Consider the following 18,101-nt stretch of genomic DNA (forward strand, 5'->3'; position numbering starts at 1 on the left):
GGTCAAACAGGCACTGCTCCAATTGCAATTGCGAGACGCCTGGCGGATCCAGCACCCAGCTGATAGGGATTACTCCTTTTACTCTGCCCCCCATGGCTCATATAGTCGCATTGACCATATCCTTATTCAGCAATCGGCCCTATCCTGGCTTGACTCCCCACAAATAGGAAACATCCTTTGGTCGGACTACGCTCCCATATACTGTTCCCTGAATTTGCCCTTCCTCTCTAGGCAGGAGTGGACATGGCGGTCAAACGAAAGTCTCCTTCTTGACGCGGGGTGCGCTGCTGACTTCGCTAGCAGTATAACGAACTTTTTGTCAGATCACAAGGAGGATACTACCCCAATACCGATCTAATGGGCGGCCTTGAAGTGTGTTCTTCGAGGCGTGCTCATTAAGCATTGCTCCCGTCTCAAGAAGGAGAAAGCCCACTCACTTAAACTCGCTCTTCAAAAAGTCACCTCCCTGGAACTTGCCCACAAACGAGCACTTACCCTGCAAACCCTTCGTGATCTTCAGAATGCGCGTATGAAAGCTAAACGCCTCTTAGATGTATCCTACAAACGTATGGTACAAATCTGCAGGAGTAAATTCTACGAATATGGGAACAAAAGTGGCCGTATGCTGGCAGCCTCCCATATTCCCGCTATCCAAAACTCCCAGGATCGTATGATTCACACAACCACTGATATCGCGGCTACTTTCCATTCCTTTTACTCAAAGCTCTACAACCTGCCCCAAACATCCCCCCCAGTAGTGGATAAGTCTCCCGGCCTACCTCTCCTACTTCCCAAGCTTTCTGCACTTGACTCTGCCACTATGGAGGCTCCATTCACAGACACTGAACTTCATACGGTACTTAAGTCGCTCTCGGGTGGCAAGAGCCCGGGCCCTGATGGGTTTATGGCTAGGTTCTACAAAACCTTCTCTTCCAATCTTTCTCCTATTATGCTCCAGGTCTTCAATGGAGTGTCTCCTGGGCTCCCCTTCCCGGCGCAGACCACGGAGGCGCATATTATGGTCATCCTGAAACCGGGAAATGACACACACCTGTGTGCCAGCTATCGTCCTATCTCCCTTTTTAAACGTTGGTCTCAAGAGCTTCGCCAAATTAATGGCGAATAGATTGAACACTCATTTGCCTTCCCTGGTTTGCGCTGATCAGGTTGGGTTTGTGCCGGGAAGGGCAACACTCTTAAAACCTTAGACATCATCCACTATGCCAAATCTAAGAAGGTCCCCCTTATGGTGCTGTCCCTAGACGCAGAAAAGGCCTTTGACCGGATATCTTGGCGCTACATCCATGAGGCTCTCTCACATATAGGCTTGGGCCCGATATTCCTGTCAAAGATCCTGACACTGTACCAACATCCCACCGCTAGAGTCAAAGTAAATGGTACCCTCTCCCCCCTCTTTCCAATCCATAATGGGACACGGCAAGGCTGCCCATTGTCCCCCTTACTATACGTTCTAGTCATGGAACACCTGCTGGACTCCATACGTGCCAATCCAGACATAACAGGAATAAAGATTGGATCACAAGAGTATAAGTGCGTGGCGTTTGCTGACGATCTCCTTCTCTACATAACCAACCCACGTATCTCTCTACCATCCTTACTTCGGGAGATATCTCAATTTAGTGCTTGGTCCAATTTCTAAGATTAACATGTCCAAGTCAGAGGCCCTAGACATCACTTTGCCAAGCGACCTGACCCCCGTTCTTAAGGCTTCTTTTTCCGTTTGCTTGGCCTCCTAGAGGCATAACATATTTGGGGATTAAAGTGACAGCAGATCTCTCGCGACTTCATAAATTGAACTTTGCGCCCCTTCTCCTACAGTTCCAAAAAGACTTAGACGGATGGCGTAAACGAGACTTCTCTTGGTTTGGTAGGATTAGTATATTAAAGATGACCCTCTTGCCAAAACTACTGTACCTTTTACAGACTATCCCCCTCCGCATCACATCCACATTTTGGTCCCAACTCCGTAGATGCTTCACACAGTTTGTATGGGGCCCTGGTCGACCGCTGATAAAATGGGAGATAATGACTCGCACCAAGGAAACAGGTGGGGTGGGTCTCCCAGATTGTCGACTGTATTATCACTCTGCAGCCTATGCCCGACTGTTGGACTTGACACGTACTGATACTTCCCAGGCGTGGGTGCAAATAATAAAGAAAAACAAACCAAAATCTTTAGGTAGAGGGAAGAAAAAATATACAAATAAAATAATATGGTTGCATAAGTGTGCACACCCTTAAACTAATACTTTGTTGAAGCACCTTTTGATTTTATTACGGCACTCAGTCTTTTTGGGTATGCATCTATCAGCATGGCACATTTTAACTTTGCAAGATTTGCCCACTCTTCTTTGCAAAAACACTCCAAATCTGTCAGATTGCGAGGGCATCTCCTGTGCACAGCCCTCTTCAGATCACCCCACAGATTTTCAATCGGATTCAGGTCTGGGCTCTGGCTGGGCCATTCCAAAACTTTAATCTTCTTCTGGTGAAGCCATTCTTTTGTTGATTTGGATGTATGCTTTGGGTTGTCGTCATGCTGAAAGATGAAGTTTCTCTTCATGTTCAGCTTTCTAGCAGAAGCCTGAAGGTTTTGTGCCAATATTGACTGGTATTTGGAACTGTTTATAATTCCCTCTAGCTTAGCTAAGGCCCCAGGTCAGGCTAAAGAAAAACAGCCCCAAAGCATGATGCTGCCACCACCATGCTTCACTGTGGGTATGGTGTTCTTTTGGTGATGTGCAGTGTTGTTTTTGGGCTAAACATATCTTTTGGAATTATGGCCAAAAAGTTCAACCTTGGTTTCATCAGACCATAACACCGTTTCCCACATGCTTTTGGGAGACTTCTGATGTGTTTTTGCAAAATGTAGCCTGGCTAGGATGTTTTTCTTTGTAAGAAAAGGCTTTTGTCTTGCCACTCTACCCCATAGCCCAGACATATGAAGAATAATGGAGATTGTTGTCACATGTACCACACAGCCAGTACTTGCCAGATATTCCTGCAGCTCCTTTAATGTTGCTGTGGTGGCCAGTGCCACGTTCTGTCCTCCTACTCCTGTTGCCGCGGGATGGCAATACAGTTGAATTTAGGAAGTCAGAAGGGCACCTGTTGCTGCCAGCCAGGTATACTTACCAACATTTCAGCTGGTAAGATTCAGTCATATAAGCCTGGAAACACCCACTTATGGGTGGAGTTTTTGTTACCCAAGCCCATTTTCGACCCAGGACAGTGCAAATTTGCCACAGGGGCAGTCCCTGCAAATTCGAGACAGTAAGTATGCATAGGTACTTGACACTCCCAGCTATTGGATGGCGGTCATGAGGAGGGCTCAGGTAGCCTCCTGGGCATCGGCCCACCAGGAAGTTTCCCTGGCCAGTCCGCCCCTGGAGCTGGTCACCGCTGTTTGGCACTCGGCTGTTGACTGTATATAGCCACCTTTAGATAAAATTTGTCAATTTGCCTCCATGCTTAATACCATGTAGCATCTACATAAACGTTTGGTGGCCATCCTCATGAAGATGGACCCACAGCCACAAGTAATGACCCCCAGGAGCCTACTATATATGCCTGTGCTCAGCATTGTGTGCCGTCTGCCACCTTCCCCCTGTCAGTCACAGACTGTACCACATCCTTCTCTAGCACAGGCTCCCGCGCTCTGCTGCTGAGTAGTAGACGCGACCACTTAGAGATAGGTGGTTGTCATGGTTTCTGGGGTCACATGTAGCTGCGGGCTCCTCTTTGGCGGATACAATACGGCGGTGACTGCGGTAGGCGGAGGACGCTCTGCCCTGAACCCCGACTCTCTAGTCACTGGGCTGTGTGTGCAGCGGCCGGGATTAGGAGTACAATGGTGAGGAGGGCGCAGTGTGCAGGCGGCTGCTGATTACGGGTTGTCGGCGCCTCCCGCGGCTTTTCTTTAGCCACTGTCTCCCCGGGAAGTATGTGAGCCGCGGCGTGTGAAGGTGGTCGCTCTATTACTTGTGGATTGGGCCGTCCTCCTGTGATGCAGCGCGGCCTGCTTTGTGTCTTCTAGAGCCCATGGAAGTTCCGCACATCTCCGGCATTGCACTGATTAGAGAGCATCGTGCTTAGGTGTATGGCGAGCAGGTGACGGTGCCTGCACCATTGCAGTGGTCACCCCCGTCTGCTCACGCTCATTCCCTGGACCAGCTGCCATTGTGCAGCCGCCTCCCAAACCCTACACCCCCCATCACCCCCACTGACCGTCGCCCCAGGGATGAGTATAGAAATCCCAGAGGGGCTGACGGAGCTGCTGCAGAGCTTTACCGTGGAGGTGCTGAGGAAGCAGCCGGAGGACCTGCTGGAATTCGCCCTGCAGTACTTCACCCAGCTAAAGGAGAGCCAGGGGGCTGCCCTCAGCCATGGCACCCACCTACCCTTCAGGCATGCCAAAGGGGTCAACTTTGCTGAGGAGCCCATGCAGACCGACTCTGAGAACGGGGACGAGGAGGATGACGAGGAGGAATTTGTCGGTGAGTCTCACTGCTGATGGAGGTTAGCAATTCAGAGAGAGCCTGTGTACTGTGTATGAGATGTGTGTATATTATATATGTGTACTGTGTATGAGATGTGTATATTATATATGTGTACTGTGTATGAGACGTGTGTATATTATATATGTGTACTGTGTATGAGATGTGTGTATATTATATATGTGTACTGTGTATGAGATGTGTATATTATATATGTGTACTGTGTATGAGACGTGTGTATATTATATATGTGTACTGTGTATGAGGTGTGTATATTATATATGTGTACTGTGTATGAGATGTGTGTATATTATATATGTGTACTGTGTATGAGATGTGTGTATATTATATATGTGTACTGTGTATGAGGCATGTGTATATTATATATGTGTACTGTGTATGAGATGTGTGTATATTATATATGTGTACTGTGTATGAGATGTGTGTATATTATATATGTGTACTGTGTATGAGATGTGTGTATATTATATATGTGTACTGTGTATGAGATGTGTGTATATTATATATGTGTACTGTGTATGAGATGTGTATATATATATGTGTACTGTGTATGAGGCATGTGTATATTATATATGTGTACTGTGTATGAGATGTGTATATTATATATGTGTACTGTGTATGAGATGTGTGTATATTATATATGTGTACTGTGTATGAGATGTGTATATTATATATGTGTACTGTGTATGAGGCATGTGTATATTATATATGTGTACTGTGTATGAGATGTGTATATTATATATGTGTACTGTGTATGAGACGTGTGTATATTATATATGTGTACTGTGTATGAGACGTGTGTATATTATATATGTGTACTGTGTATGAGACGTGTGTATATTATATATGTGTACTGTGTATGAGGCATGTGTATATTATATATGTGTACTGTGTATGAGATGTGTGTATATTATATATGTATATTGTATATGTGTACTGTGTATGAGATGTGTATATTATATATGTGTACTGTGTATGAGATGTGTGTATATTATATATGTGTACTGTGTATGAGATGTGTGTATATTATATATGTGTACTGTGTATGAGATGTGTGTATATTATATATGTGTACTGTGTATGAGATGTGTGTATTATATATGTGTACTGTGTATGAGGCATGTGTATATATATATGTGTACTGTGTATGAGATGTGTATATTATATATGTGTACTGGTATGAGATGTGTGTATATTATATATGTGTACTGTGTATGAGATGTGTATATTATATGTGTACTGTGTATGAGATGTGTATATTATATATGTGTTACTGGTATGAGCATGTGTATATTATATATGTGTACTGTGTATGAGGCATGTGTATATTATATATGTGTACTGTGTATGGAGATGTGTATATTATATATGTGTACTGTGTATGAGACGTGTGTATATTATATATGTGTACTGTGTATGAGACGTGTGTATATTATATATGTGTACTGTGTATGAGGCATGGTGTATATTATATATGTGTACTGTGTATGAGCATGTGTGTATATTATATATGTACTATTGTATATGTGTGTAAGTATAGATGTATATTTAATATGTGTACTGTGTATGAGATGTGTATATTATATATGTGTACTGTGTATGAGATGTGTATATTATATATGTGTACTGTGTATGAGATGTGTATATTATATATGTGTACTGTGTATGAGATGTGTGTATATTATATATGTGTACTGTGTATGAGATGTGTGTATATTATATATGTGTACTGTGTATGAGATGTGTGTATATTATATATGTGTACTGTGTATGAGATGTGTGTATATTATATATGTGTACTGTGTATGAGATGTGTATATTATATATGTGTACTGTGTATGAGACGTGTGTATATTATATATGTGTACTGTGTATGAGACGTGTGTATATTATATATGTGTACTGTGTATGAGATATATGTGTAATATTATATACAGTCAGGTCCATAAATATTGGGACATCTACACAATTCTAACATTTTTGGCTCTATACACCACCACAATGGATTTGAAATGAAACAAACAAGATGTGCTTTAACTACAGACTGTCAGCTTTAATTTGAGGGCATTTACATCCAAATCATGTGAACGGTGTAGGAATTACAACAGTTTGCATATGTGCCGCCCACTTGTTAAGGGACCAAAAGTAATGGGACAGAATAATAATCATAAATCAAACTTTCACTTTTTAATACTTGGTTGCAAATCCTTTGCAGTCAATTACAGCCTGAAGTCTAGAAAGCATAGGCATCACCAGACGCTGGGGTTCATCCCTGGTGATGCTCTGCCAGGCCTCTACTGCAACTGTCTTCAGTTCCTGCTTGTTCTTGGGGCATTTTCCCTTCAGTTTTGTCTTCAGCAAGTGAAATGCATGCTCAATCGGATTCAGGTCAGGTGATTGACTTGGCCATTGCATAACATTCCACTTCTTTCCCTTAAAAAACTCTTTGGTTGCTTTTGCAGTATGCTTTGGGTCATTGTCCATCTGCACTGTGAAGCGCCGTCCAATGAGTTCTGAAGCATTTGGCTGAATATGGGCAGATAATATTGCCCGAAACACTTCAGAATTCATCCTGCTGCTTTTGTCAGCAGCCACATCATCAATAAATACAAGGGAACCAGTTCTATTGGCAGCCATACATTCCCACGCCATGACACTACCACCACCATGCTTCACTGATGAGGTGATATGCTTGGGATCATGAGCAGTTCCTTTCCTTCTCCATACTATTCTCTTCCAATCACTCTGATACAAGTGGATCTTCGTCTCATCTGCCCATAGGATGTTGTTCCAGAACTGTAATCTGGCCTTCATGTTTTTGAGGCTCATCAGTGGTTTATATCTTGTGGTGAACCCTCTGTATTCACTCTTGTGAAGTCTTCTCTTGACTGTTGACTTCGACACACATACACCTACTTCCTGGAGAGTGTTCTTGATCTGGCGAACTATTGTGAAGGGTGTTTTCTTCACCAGGGAAAGAATTATTCGGTCATCCACCACAGTTGTTTTCCGTGGTCTTCCGAGTCTTTCAGTGTTGCTGAGCTCACTGTTGCCTTCCTTCTTTTTAAGAATGTTCCAAGCAGTTGTTTTGGCCACACTTAATTGCTATCTCTCTGATGGGTTTGTTTTGTTTTTTCAGCCTAATGATGGCTTGCTTCACTGATGGTGTCAGCTCTTTGGATCTCATCTTGAGAGTTGACAGCATACTGATGTATATGAGATATGTATATATGTGTATATTATATACCGTATTTTTCTCCCCATAAGACGTATCTGCCCATAAGACGCACCTAGATTTTTGAGGAGGAAAAAATAAATAAAAAAAATAAAAAAATTGGGAAACAAAAGGTGTGCTTTTGATGGGTTTTGAACTATGGACACTATTATAGGGGATCTGTGGATGGCACTGTTATGTGGGGGAGGATCTCTGGATGACACTGCTATATACACTACGTGCAGAATTATTAGGCAAATTAGTATTTTGACCACATCATCCTCTTTATGCATGTTGTATTACTCCAAGCTGTATAGGCTCGAAAGCCTACTACCAATTAAGCATATTAGGTGATGTGCATCTCTGTAATGAGAAGGGGTGTGGTCTAATGACAGCAACACCCTATATCAGGTGTGCATAATTATTAGGCAACTTCCTTTCCTTTGGCAAAATGGGTCAAAAGAAGGACTTGACAGGCTCAGAAAAGTCAAAAATAGTGAGATATCTTGCAGAGGGATGCAGCACTCTTAAAATTGCAAAGCTTCTGAAGCGTGATCATCGAACAATCAAGCTTTTCTTACAAAATAGACAACAGGGTCGCAAGAAGCGTGTGGAAAAACCAAGGCGCAAAATAACTGCCCATGAACTGAGAAAAGTCAAGCGTGCAGCTGCCAAGATGCCACTTGCCACCAGTTTGGCCATATTTCAGAGCTGCAACATCACTGGAGTGCCCAAAAGCACAAGGTGTGCAATACTCAGAGACATGGCCAAGGTAAGAAAGGCTGAAAGACGACCACCACTGAACAAGACACACAAGCTGAAACGTCAAGACTGGGCCAAGAAATATCTCAAGACTGATTTTTCTAAGGTTTTATGGACTGATGAAATGAGAGTGAGTCTTGATGGGCCAGATGGATGGATTGGTAAAGGGCAGAGAGCTCCAGTCCGACTCAGACGCCAGCAAGGTGGAGGTGGAGTACTGGTTTGGGCTGGTATCATCAAAGATGAGCTTGTGGGGCCTTTTTGGGTTGAGGATGGAGTCAAGCTCAACTCCCAGTCCTACTGCCAGTTTCTGGAAGACACCTTCTTCAAGCAGTGGTACAGGAAGAAGTCCTTCAAGAAAAACATGATTTTCATGCAGGACAATGCTCCATCACACGCGTCCAAGTACTCCACAACGTGGCTGGCAAGAAAGGGTATAAAAGAAGAAAATCTAATGACATGGCCTCCTTGTTCACCTGATCTGAACCCCATTGAGAACCTGTGGTCCATCATCAAATGTGAGATTTACAAGGAGGGAAAACAGTACACCTCTCTGAACAGTGTCTGGGAGGCTGTGGTTGCTGCTGCACGCAATGTTGATGGTGAACAGATCAAAACACTGACAGAATCCATGGATGGCAGGCTTTTGAGTGTCCTTGCAAAGAAAGGTGGCTATATTGGTCACTGATTTGTTTTTGTTTTGTTTTTGAATGTCAGAAATGTATATTTGTGAATGTTGAGATGTTATATTGGTTTCACTGCTAAAAATAAATAATTGAAATGGGTATATATTTGTTTTTTGTTAAGTTGCCTAATAATTATGCACAGTAATAGTCACCTGCACACACAGCTATCCCCCTAAAATAGCTAAAACTAAAAACAAACTAAAAACTACTTCCAAAAATATTCAGCTTTGATATTAATGAGTTTTTTGGGTTCATTGAGAACATGGTTGTTGTTCAATAATAAAATGAATCCTCAAAAATACAACTTTTCTAATAATTCTGCACTCCCTGTATGTGTCATCCACAGATCCCCCCCTATAACAGTGTCCCCCAATACACAGGGCCCTCTCACAGCAGTCTTCATATCTAAACTGTAATCCTTAAAGGGTTTCTTTCACCTATACTGACCATTATAGAACACTAACACCATTATCAGCATTATAGTCCCATATGTGAATGCTACTTACTGTTTAGCTGTCTGTCGCTTATTTTCTTCAAAAAACACTTTTATTCAATATGCAAATTAGGCCTGAAGGTGCCCTGGGTCTGCGTTCAAGCAGCCAGTGCCCAGGCCCCTCGTCGCTATTCATATGAAACCCCTCCCCTTTCACCCCTCTGGCCCGCCCTAGGTTCTTCAGAAATCCAGCGCCGTTCACAAGATTTGCAGCTCCTGCGCACTTCATTCCCCATTATGGGCAGAGGCACAAGAGCGTTTAATGCGCAGGAACTGCAAATCTTGTGAACGGCGCTGGATTTCTGAAGAACCTAGGGCGGGCCAGAGGGGTGAAAGGGGAGGAGTTTCATATGAATAGCGACGAGGGGCCTGAGCACCAACTGCTTGAACGCAGACCTAATTTGCATATTGAATAAAAGTGTTTTTTGAAGAAAATAAGCGACGGACAGCTAAACAGTAAGTAGCATTCGCATATGGGACTATAATACTGATAATGGTGTTAAGTGTTCTATAACCTGTCAGTATAGGTGAAAGACTCCCTTTAACATCTTGGTAACGTTAAAGTAGCGCTATCCCGTGTACTAGTACCTACTATCAAACTCCCGTAGCATGCAGGGCGGCCGGCAGCGTAACGTCACTCACGTCATGTGCCTGCTCCATCTGCTTCATTAAAGTGGGAGGAGCAGGCGCATGACGTGAGTGACGTTATGCTGAAGGCCGCCCTGGATGCTACGGGAGTTTGATAGTAAGTACTAGTACACGGGATATTGCTATTTTAACTAATGTTACCAAGATGTTAAGGATGATTACAGTTTAGATATTATACTGATGTGAACGGCAGGGCCCGGAGTAAGAGTACAGTGACTGCACTGGGCCCCTCCTCGATTCCAACAGCAGTTTCCGGCCTCCAGCTTCTCCTCCCTTCCCGCTGATACTGCACTGTGCAGCATCACAGCCGGCGATGTATCAGTGTTGTTAGCATAGTAAAAATGGCAGCATTCGCCCCATAAGGCTGAGTTCACACGAGCGTGACAGATTTGGTCCGGATGCGTTCAGGGTGCGTTCAGTTAAACTCGCACCATTTTGCAAGCAAGTTCAGTCAGTTTTGGCTGCAATTGCGTTTAGTTGTTCAGTTTTTTCCGCGCAGGTGCAATGCGTTTTGACGCTTTTTTCACGCGCGTGATAAAAAACTGAAGGTTTACAAACAACATCTCCTAGCAACCATCAGTGAAAAACGCATTGCATCCGCACTTGCTTGCAGATGCAATGCGTTATTAACGCAGCCCCATTCACTTCTATGGAGCCAGGGCTGCGTGAAAAACGCAGAATATAGAACATGCTGCGATTTTAAAGCATTGCAGAAGTGATGCATGAAAAAAAATGCTCATGTGCACAGCCCCATTGAAATGAATGGGTCAGGATTCAGTGCAGGTGCAATGCGTTCACCTACTGCATTGCACCCGCGCGGAAATCTCGCCCGTGTGAACGCAGCCTAAGGCCTCGTTCACACATCAGTGTTTAGTCAGTGATTTCCATCAGTGATTTGTGAGCCAAAACCAGGTACAACTCTAAACACAGAACAGGAGCAGATCTTTCCCTTCTACCTCATGTCTGTGTAGGATCCACTTCTGGTTTTGGCTCACAAATCACTGATGGAAATCACTGACCAAACACTGAAGTGTGAATGAGGCCTAAGACACACTGCCATTCCCCCCCCCCCACACACTTTTGTGCGTCTTATGGGGCAAAAAATACGGTATGTGTATTGTGGACATACTTATGTGTATGAGATATGTATATGTGTATGTGTATATTATATATGTGTATTGTGGACATACTGATGTGTATGAGATATGTATATTATATGTGTATTGTGGACATACTGATGTGTATGAGATATGTATATTATAGATGTGTATTGTGGACATACTGATGTGTATGAGATATGTATATTATATGTGTATTGTGGACATACTGATGTGTATGAGATATGTATATTATAGATGTGTATTGTGGACATACTGATGTGTATGAGATATGTATATTATATGTGTATTGTGGACATACTGATGTGTATGAGATATGTATATTATAGATGTGTATTGTGGACATACTGATGTGTATCTGATGTGTATGAGATGTGTATACACTGAACAAAAATATAAACACAACACTTTCGGTTTTGCTCCCATTTTGCATGAGCTGAACTCAAAGATCTGACACATTTTCTACATACACAAAAGACCCATTACTCTCAAATATTGTTCACAAATCTGTCTAAATCTGTGTTAGTGAGCACTTCTCCTTTGCCGAGATAATCCATCCCACCTCACAGGTGTCGCATATTAAGGTGCTGATTAGACAGCATGAATATTGCACAGGTGTGCCTTAGACTGCCCACAATAAAAGGACACTCTGAAATGTGCACAGTTTTGCCTTACCGGGGGGGGGGGGGGGGGTCAGAAAACCAGTCAGTATCTGGTGTGGCCACCAGCCTCACGCAGTGCAACACATCTCCGTTGCATAGAATTAATCAGGTTGTTGATTGTGGCCTGTTGGTCCGCTCCTCTTCAATAGCTGTGCGAAGTTGCAGAATATTGGCAGGAACTGGAACACGCTGTCGTATACGCCAATCCAGAGTATCCCAAACATTCTCAATGGGTGACATGTCCGGTGAGTATGCTGGCCGTGCAAGAACTGGGATGTTTTCAGCTTTTAGGAATTGTGTACAGATCCTTGCAATATGGGGCTATGCACTATCATGCTGCAACATGAGGTGATGTTCGTGGATGAATGGCACAACAATGGGCCTCAGGATCTCGTCACGGTATCTCTGTGCATTCAAAATGCCATAAATAAAATGCACCTGTGTTCGTTGTGCATAACATACGCCTGCCCATACCATAGCCCCACCTCCCCCATGGGTCACTCGATCCACAACGCTGATGTCAGCAAACTGCTCACCCAAACTACACAACACACGCTGTCTGCCATCTGCCCTGAACAGTGAAAACCGGGACTCATCCGTGAACAGAACGACTCTCCAACGTTCCAGAAGCCTTCAAATGTGAGCATTTGCCCACTCAAGTCGGTTATGATGACTAATGAGGAAGAAGAGCATGCAGGTGAGCTTCCCTGAGACGGTTTCTGACAGTTTGTCCAGAAATTCTTTGGTTATGCAAACCAATTATTGCTGCAGTTGTCCGGGTGGCTGGTCTCAGATGATCATGGAGGTGTACATGCTGGATGTGGAGGTCCTGGGCTGGTATGGTTACACGTGGTCTGCGGTTGTGAGGCCGGTTGGATGTACTGCCAAATTCTCTGAAACGCCTTTGGAGATGGCTTATGGTGTAGAAATGAACATTCATTGCATGGGCATCAGCTCTGGTAGACTGCACATTTCAGAGTGGACTTTTATTGTGGGCAATCTAAGGCACACCTGTGCAATATTCATGCTGTCTAATCAGCACCTTGATATGCCACACCTGTGAGGTGGGATGGATTATCTCGGCAAAGGAGAAGTGCTCACTAACACAGATTTAGACAGATTTGTGAACAATATTTGATAGTAATGGGTATTTTGTGTATGTAGAAAATGTGTCAGATCTTTGAGTTCAGCTCATGCAAAATGGGAGCAAAACCGAAAGTGTTTATATTTTTGTTGAGTGTATGTGTATATTATATATGTGTATTGTGGACATACAGATGTGTATGAGGTATGTATATTAGTATATTTTATATATGTGTATATGATATGTGTATTCTATACAGACTGATGTGTATATATGTGTTTAATATGTAAAGTCTGTACAGATGTGTATTAGGCCTGCACAATATATCGCCAAAGCAATCGCAATTAATCGCCATATCGCAATCGCCAATTGGCCGACCCAAAAATGCTGCAATTATATTACCATATTTTTTGCTTTATAAGACAAACTCCCCCCCCCCCCCCAAAAGTGGGGGGAAATTGGCAGTGCGCCTTATAAAGCGATGGTTGACTTTTTACATGGCTGACACGGATGTATCATCGGCCGCTATGCTGCACAGCGCGGCCGGCGATACATCAGTTACAGTGCGGGGAGGGAGGAGAGGGGCTGGAGGCAAGTCGTTATTTTAATGAACAAATGTTCTTTTATTTATTCTATTTTATTTATCTGTTCTGTGCAGCGCTATTAAGAAAATGGCAAGTTTTGTATTTTGTACTTTTGCAGTAATGCAAATATGTTATTTACTTTAGTAAAAGATTTTTTATTTTGAAAAACACTGTGCATTTCAGTTCTTGAGTTAAAGGGGTTGTCCGGGTTCAGAGCTGAACCCGGACATACCCTTATTTTCACCCCGGCAGCCCCCCTGAGCCTAGCATCGGAGCATCTCATGCTCCGATGCGCTCCGTGCCCTGCGCTAGATCGCGCAGGGCACAGGCTCTTGTGTTTTCAATAACACACTGCCGGGCGGTAACTTCCGCCCAGCGGTGTGTTCGGTGACGTCACCGGCTCTGAGGGGCGGGCTTTAGCTCTGCCCTAGCCGTTTTACTGGCTAGGGCAGAGCCAAATCCCGCCCATCAGTGCCGGTGACGTCACCGGGCTTCCTGTCAGCCCCATAGAGAGCCCCGGTACGTCACCGGAACTCAGAAAAATGCCTTTGCCCTGCGCGATTTAGCACAGGGCAAAGGAGAGCATCGGAGCATGAACTGCTCCGATGCTCATGTCAGGGGGGCTGCCTGGGTGAAAATGGAGGTATGTTCGGGTTCAGCTCTGAACCTGGACAACCCCTTTAAGCATAACTAAATTTCAGCATTATCAGTAATTTGTGTGTGCTTTTGCCTTGAAAATCCAAGCAAATAGACCTCTAGCACAATTCCCTTAAAATATCGCATCGCATATCGTTATCGCAATTTTTAGGGCCCTAATCGCAAAATTCCCATATCGTGCAGCACTAATGTGTATATGTCTGATATGTGTTTTCTATACATACTTATGTGTATGAGATACGCGTGTGTGTGTGTGTGTATATATATATATATATTGTATAATCGACACTAGGGCTGCACGATATGGGAATTTTGTGCGATTGCGATTAGGGCCCTAAAAATTGCGATAACGATATGCGATATTTTAAAGGAATTGTGCTAGAGGTCTATTTGCTTGGATTTTCCCATATGAGCCGCTGACGCGGCTGGGTATGACATAGTTATGGGGGATCTGTGGAGGGTGCTGTTATATGGGGGATCTGTGGAGGATGCTGTGTTGTGGGGGATCTGTGGAGGACGCTGTGTTGTGGGGGATCAGTGGAGGACGCTGTTATATGGGGGATCAGTGGAGGACGCTGTTATATGGGGGATCAGTGGAGGACGCTGTTATATGGGGGATCAGTGGAGGACGCTGTTATATGGGGGATCAGTGGAGGACGCTGTTATATGGGGGATCAGTGGAGGACGCTGTTATATGGGGGATCAGTGGAGGGCGCTGTTATATGGGGGATCAGTGGAGGGCGCTGTTATATGGGGGATCAGTGGAGGGCGCTGTTATATGGGGGATCAGTGGAGGGCGCTGTATATATGGGGGATCTGTGGAGGGCGCTGTTATATGGGGGATCTGTGGAGGGCGCTGTTATATGGGGGATCTGTGGAGGGCGCTGTTATATGGGGGATCTGTGGAGGGCGCTGTTATATGGGGGATCTGTGGAGGACACATAGGGCCATGAGGGGGGCCAGCTTAAGACATATAGCATCCCCCTCATGTGTCCTAAACTGGGCACATAACTGCCTTTTGCGTGTAAAGTGTTTTACTAGTGTGTGTGTGGGTGAAACAATCTCTCTCCTAACAGGTCCGGCCTCTGTACTCACTATGAATGCAATGCACTGCAGCGAGCGGCAGCGAGGTGGTCGGCCGGCGCGTGACTGACGTAACTTATTAACGCTCCTGCTTCCTGAAGTGGGAGGAGCGTTACTAAGTGACGTCAGTCACGCATCGGCCGGCCACCTCGCTGCCGCTCGCTGCAAAGCATTGCATTCATAGTGAGTAAAGAGGCCGCCGGACCTGTTAGGAGAGAGATTGTTTCACCCACACACACACTAGTAAAACACTTTACATGCAAAAGGCAGTTATGTGCACGGGGCCCCTTTTATATATTATCGCGGCATTTTCCGGTCGGCCAAATCGCCGTATCGCATTTGCAGATTATCGCGATTCGATTATTTTTTCGATTTATCGTGCAGCCCTAATCGACACATGTGTATATGATATATATGTGTAATCTATACATACTTATGTGTATGTGACTTTGTATGTATATGATACTTTTTTTTTTTTTTTTGCATACCCATAGAAATTAATAGGTCTGGACACAGCATCCCAGTGTCCGAATGCCAGTCAGACACAGATAAAAAAAAAAAAGTGGTTGTGTCCGTGTTGTGTGCAAAATATATGTACTATTTGTGTATTCTCTATACAGTATGTGTATAAGGTATTTTTTTTGGGGAGGGGGGGCTTGTAAAAAATTAAATAAAAAAAGCCATTCATTTCGTAATGTACATTCTTTTTTTTTTTTATTCTTCACACAGTCTTTGCGTGTTTATTTTAGCCATTTTTCAGTCTAGTTAGTATGGTTGAAAAATGTTTGTCCATCAAGTTGAGCCAGGACATAGGAAAGGGTGTGTATACGGGAAACAGGTATGATTACATTTTCTAAATTTTCTTTCCTCTGATCCAGGGGAAGGTAAAAAGAATAATATAAGGCTCAAATTAATCTCCCATAAAAGAGACACATTCCCTTACTGAGTTGTGGAAGAGATGTAACCTGGTGCAGACATTCCTGGGAAACCCTTGTGTGTGGGTGAGCATTATCCTGCTCCATGATGCCAGTTGGATGCCCTGCTGTAAGAGGCAAGACAAGTGGCCACAGGATGTCTTGCACATATTGTTGAGCGGTTAGTGTTCGTTGAATTACTACTAGGGGTGAGCAGGGATGCACCTAGCCTTTGTGCTGCCTGTGGGGAAAACTGAAACGGCGCCCCCCCCCAATGCCAATTCCTTAACCTAACCCCTTTGCCACAATGAAATCGCTCATTGCCCATGGCCCTTCTGCTGCCCCCCTCTTGCCCCTACCTGGTGCTGCCTGAGGCGATCGCCTCACCTGGCCTCATTGGTGGTGTACCAACTGTAATATGTAATGGTTTCCCAGATCATCACACCAGCATTTGGACAGTCAGTCACACCACAGCAAAGGCAGGATTGAAGGACTCACCACCAGGCCTCCATACTTGAAACTGACCGTCGTCGGATCCTAAACAGGCGTGTAATGAAGTGCCACCTGTGTCTAGATGGTTGGCAATGAAATTATAGGATCTGCTTGTGCTTATTGGTGGGTAAAAGATCCCTGAGCCTGTTCATCGTGAGCGAGTACTCTCATGTAACCACTGCTCCAAAAACTTCCTAACAATCTTTATTACACATAATCATGTCCACTAAATATTGCACAGAAAGTATACAATGTAAAATCAGCAGGTAAGATCTATGGAGCAAGAATCCTTATCCGTTCAGAATGCATTAGGGCAAAACTGATCCATTTTGGACCGCTTGTTAGAGCCATGAACGGATCTCACAAACGGAAAGCCAAAACGCCAGTGTGAAAGTAGCCTGAGAGAAAAGCAAGTTGTGCAAAAAGTACTGAAACATTTGAACATGTGCATTCAGACGTTTAGAGAAGGTCTCATTAAGTTCATCTGTAAAGATTAGAGTGCATTTTAGTTTCGTCCTGAAATTTCAAACACAAGAGAAATATCCCAAACTTTTTGAGTGGTGTTTATAGAAGGTATAACTAAATTATTTGCCTATGATCCATCAGAATCATCTACATTCACATGGGCCCACAGATCCCTAGCAGGAGGCTCTATCTAACATCTTTATCAGGTTGGTCAGAGTTTGGGAGATTCAGTTCATCAAAAATGTATTTATTATGAATATATTGTATATGGCACAGCGGGTGGTCATTACATTTAATTATATGGGATCATGAGATATACTGTGTTCCATGTATTTTATGCTATAGGATTTTATAGTACAGTGCCTGTTACAATGGACTCATGGTATAGCTGTATGGACTATTTTGCTGTGCATGTATTAAAAATGCATATTTCCATAGCATCATCACGACGGCATACAAGGAGATTGACCCCTGACCTCTGTAGGGGCAGGAACAGAGAAAGGTTAAATACCCTCCTCCCACCACCAACACCAGTGTTTCCTGTCCCTACAGAGGACAGGGCAGAGAAAGGTCTCCCTGTATGCAGGGAGATGAAGCTAGGAATTCAGCGTGGATACCTTAAGAAATCGCCGGCATCCTGCATGGCGTCCCCCTGCCCTCCCGCGGTCCAGTACTAACGCTGGGCAGGGGTGTGGGGCTCT

General features: G+C 44.0%; 1 protein-coding gene across 1 annotated transcript in view; it reads left to right on the plus strand.

Annotated features, from left to right (window-relative positions):
* Positions 1–3,711: 3,711 nt before the first annotated feature.
* Positions 3,712–18,101, plus strand: part of PRKAR2B (protein kinase cAMP-dependent type II regulatory subunit beta) — a 147,170-nt gene continuing 132,780 nt past the window's right edge. Inside the window, exon 1 of the mRNA XM_044280188.1 lies at positions 3,712–4,517. Coding sequence (XP_044136123.1) covers positions 4,262–4,517 — 256 coding nt within the window. The 5' untranslated portion in view covers positions 3,712–4,261. The remainder of the gene's footprint in view (positions 4,518–18,101) is intronic.

The sequence above is a fragment of the Bufo gargarizans genome, chromosome 2 (assembly GCF_014858855.1).
Source record: "Bufo gargarizans isolate SCDJY-AF-19 chromosome 2, ASM1485885v1, whole genome shotgun sequence".
Taxonomy (NCBI): domain Eukaryota; kingdom Metazoa; phylum Chordata; class Amphibia; order Anura; family Bufonidae; genus Bufo; species Bufo gargarizans.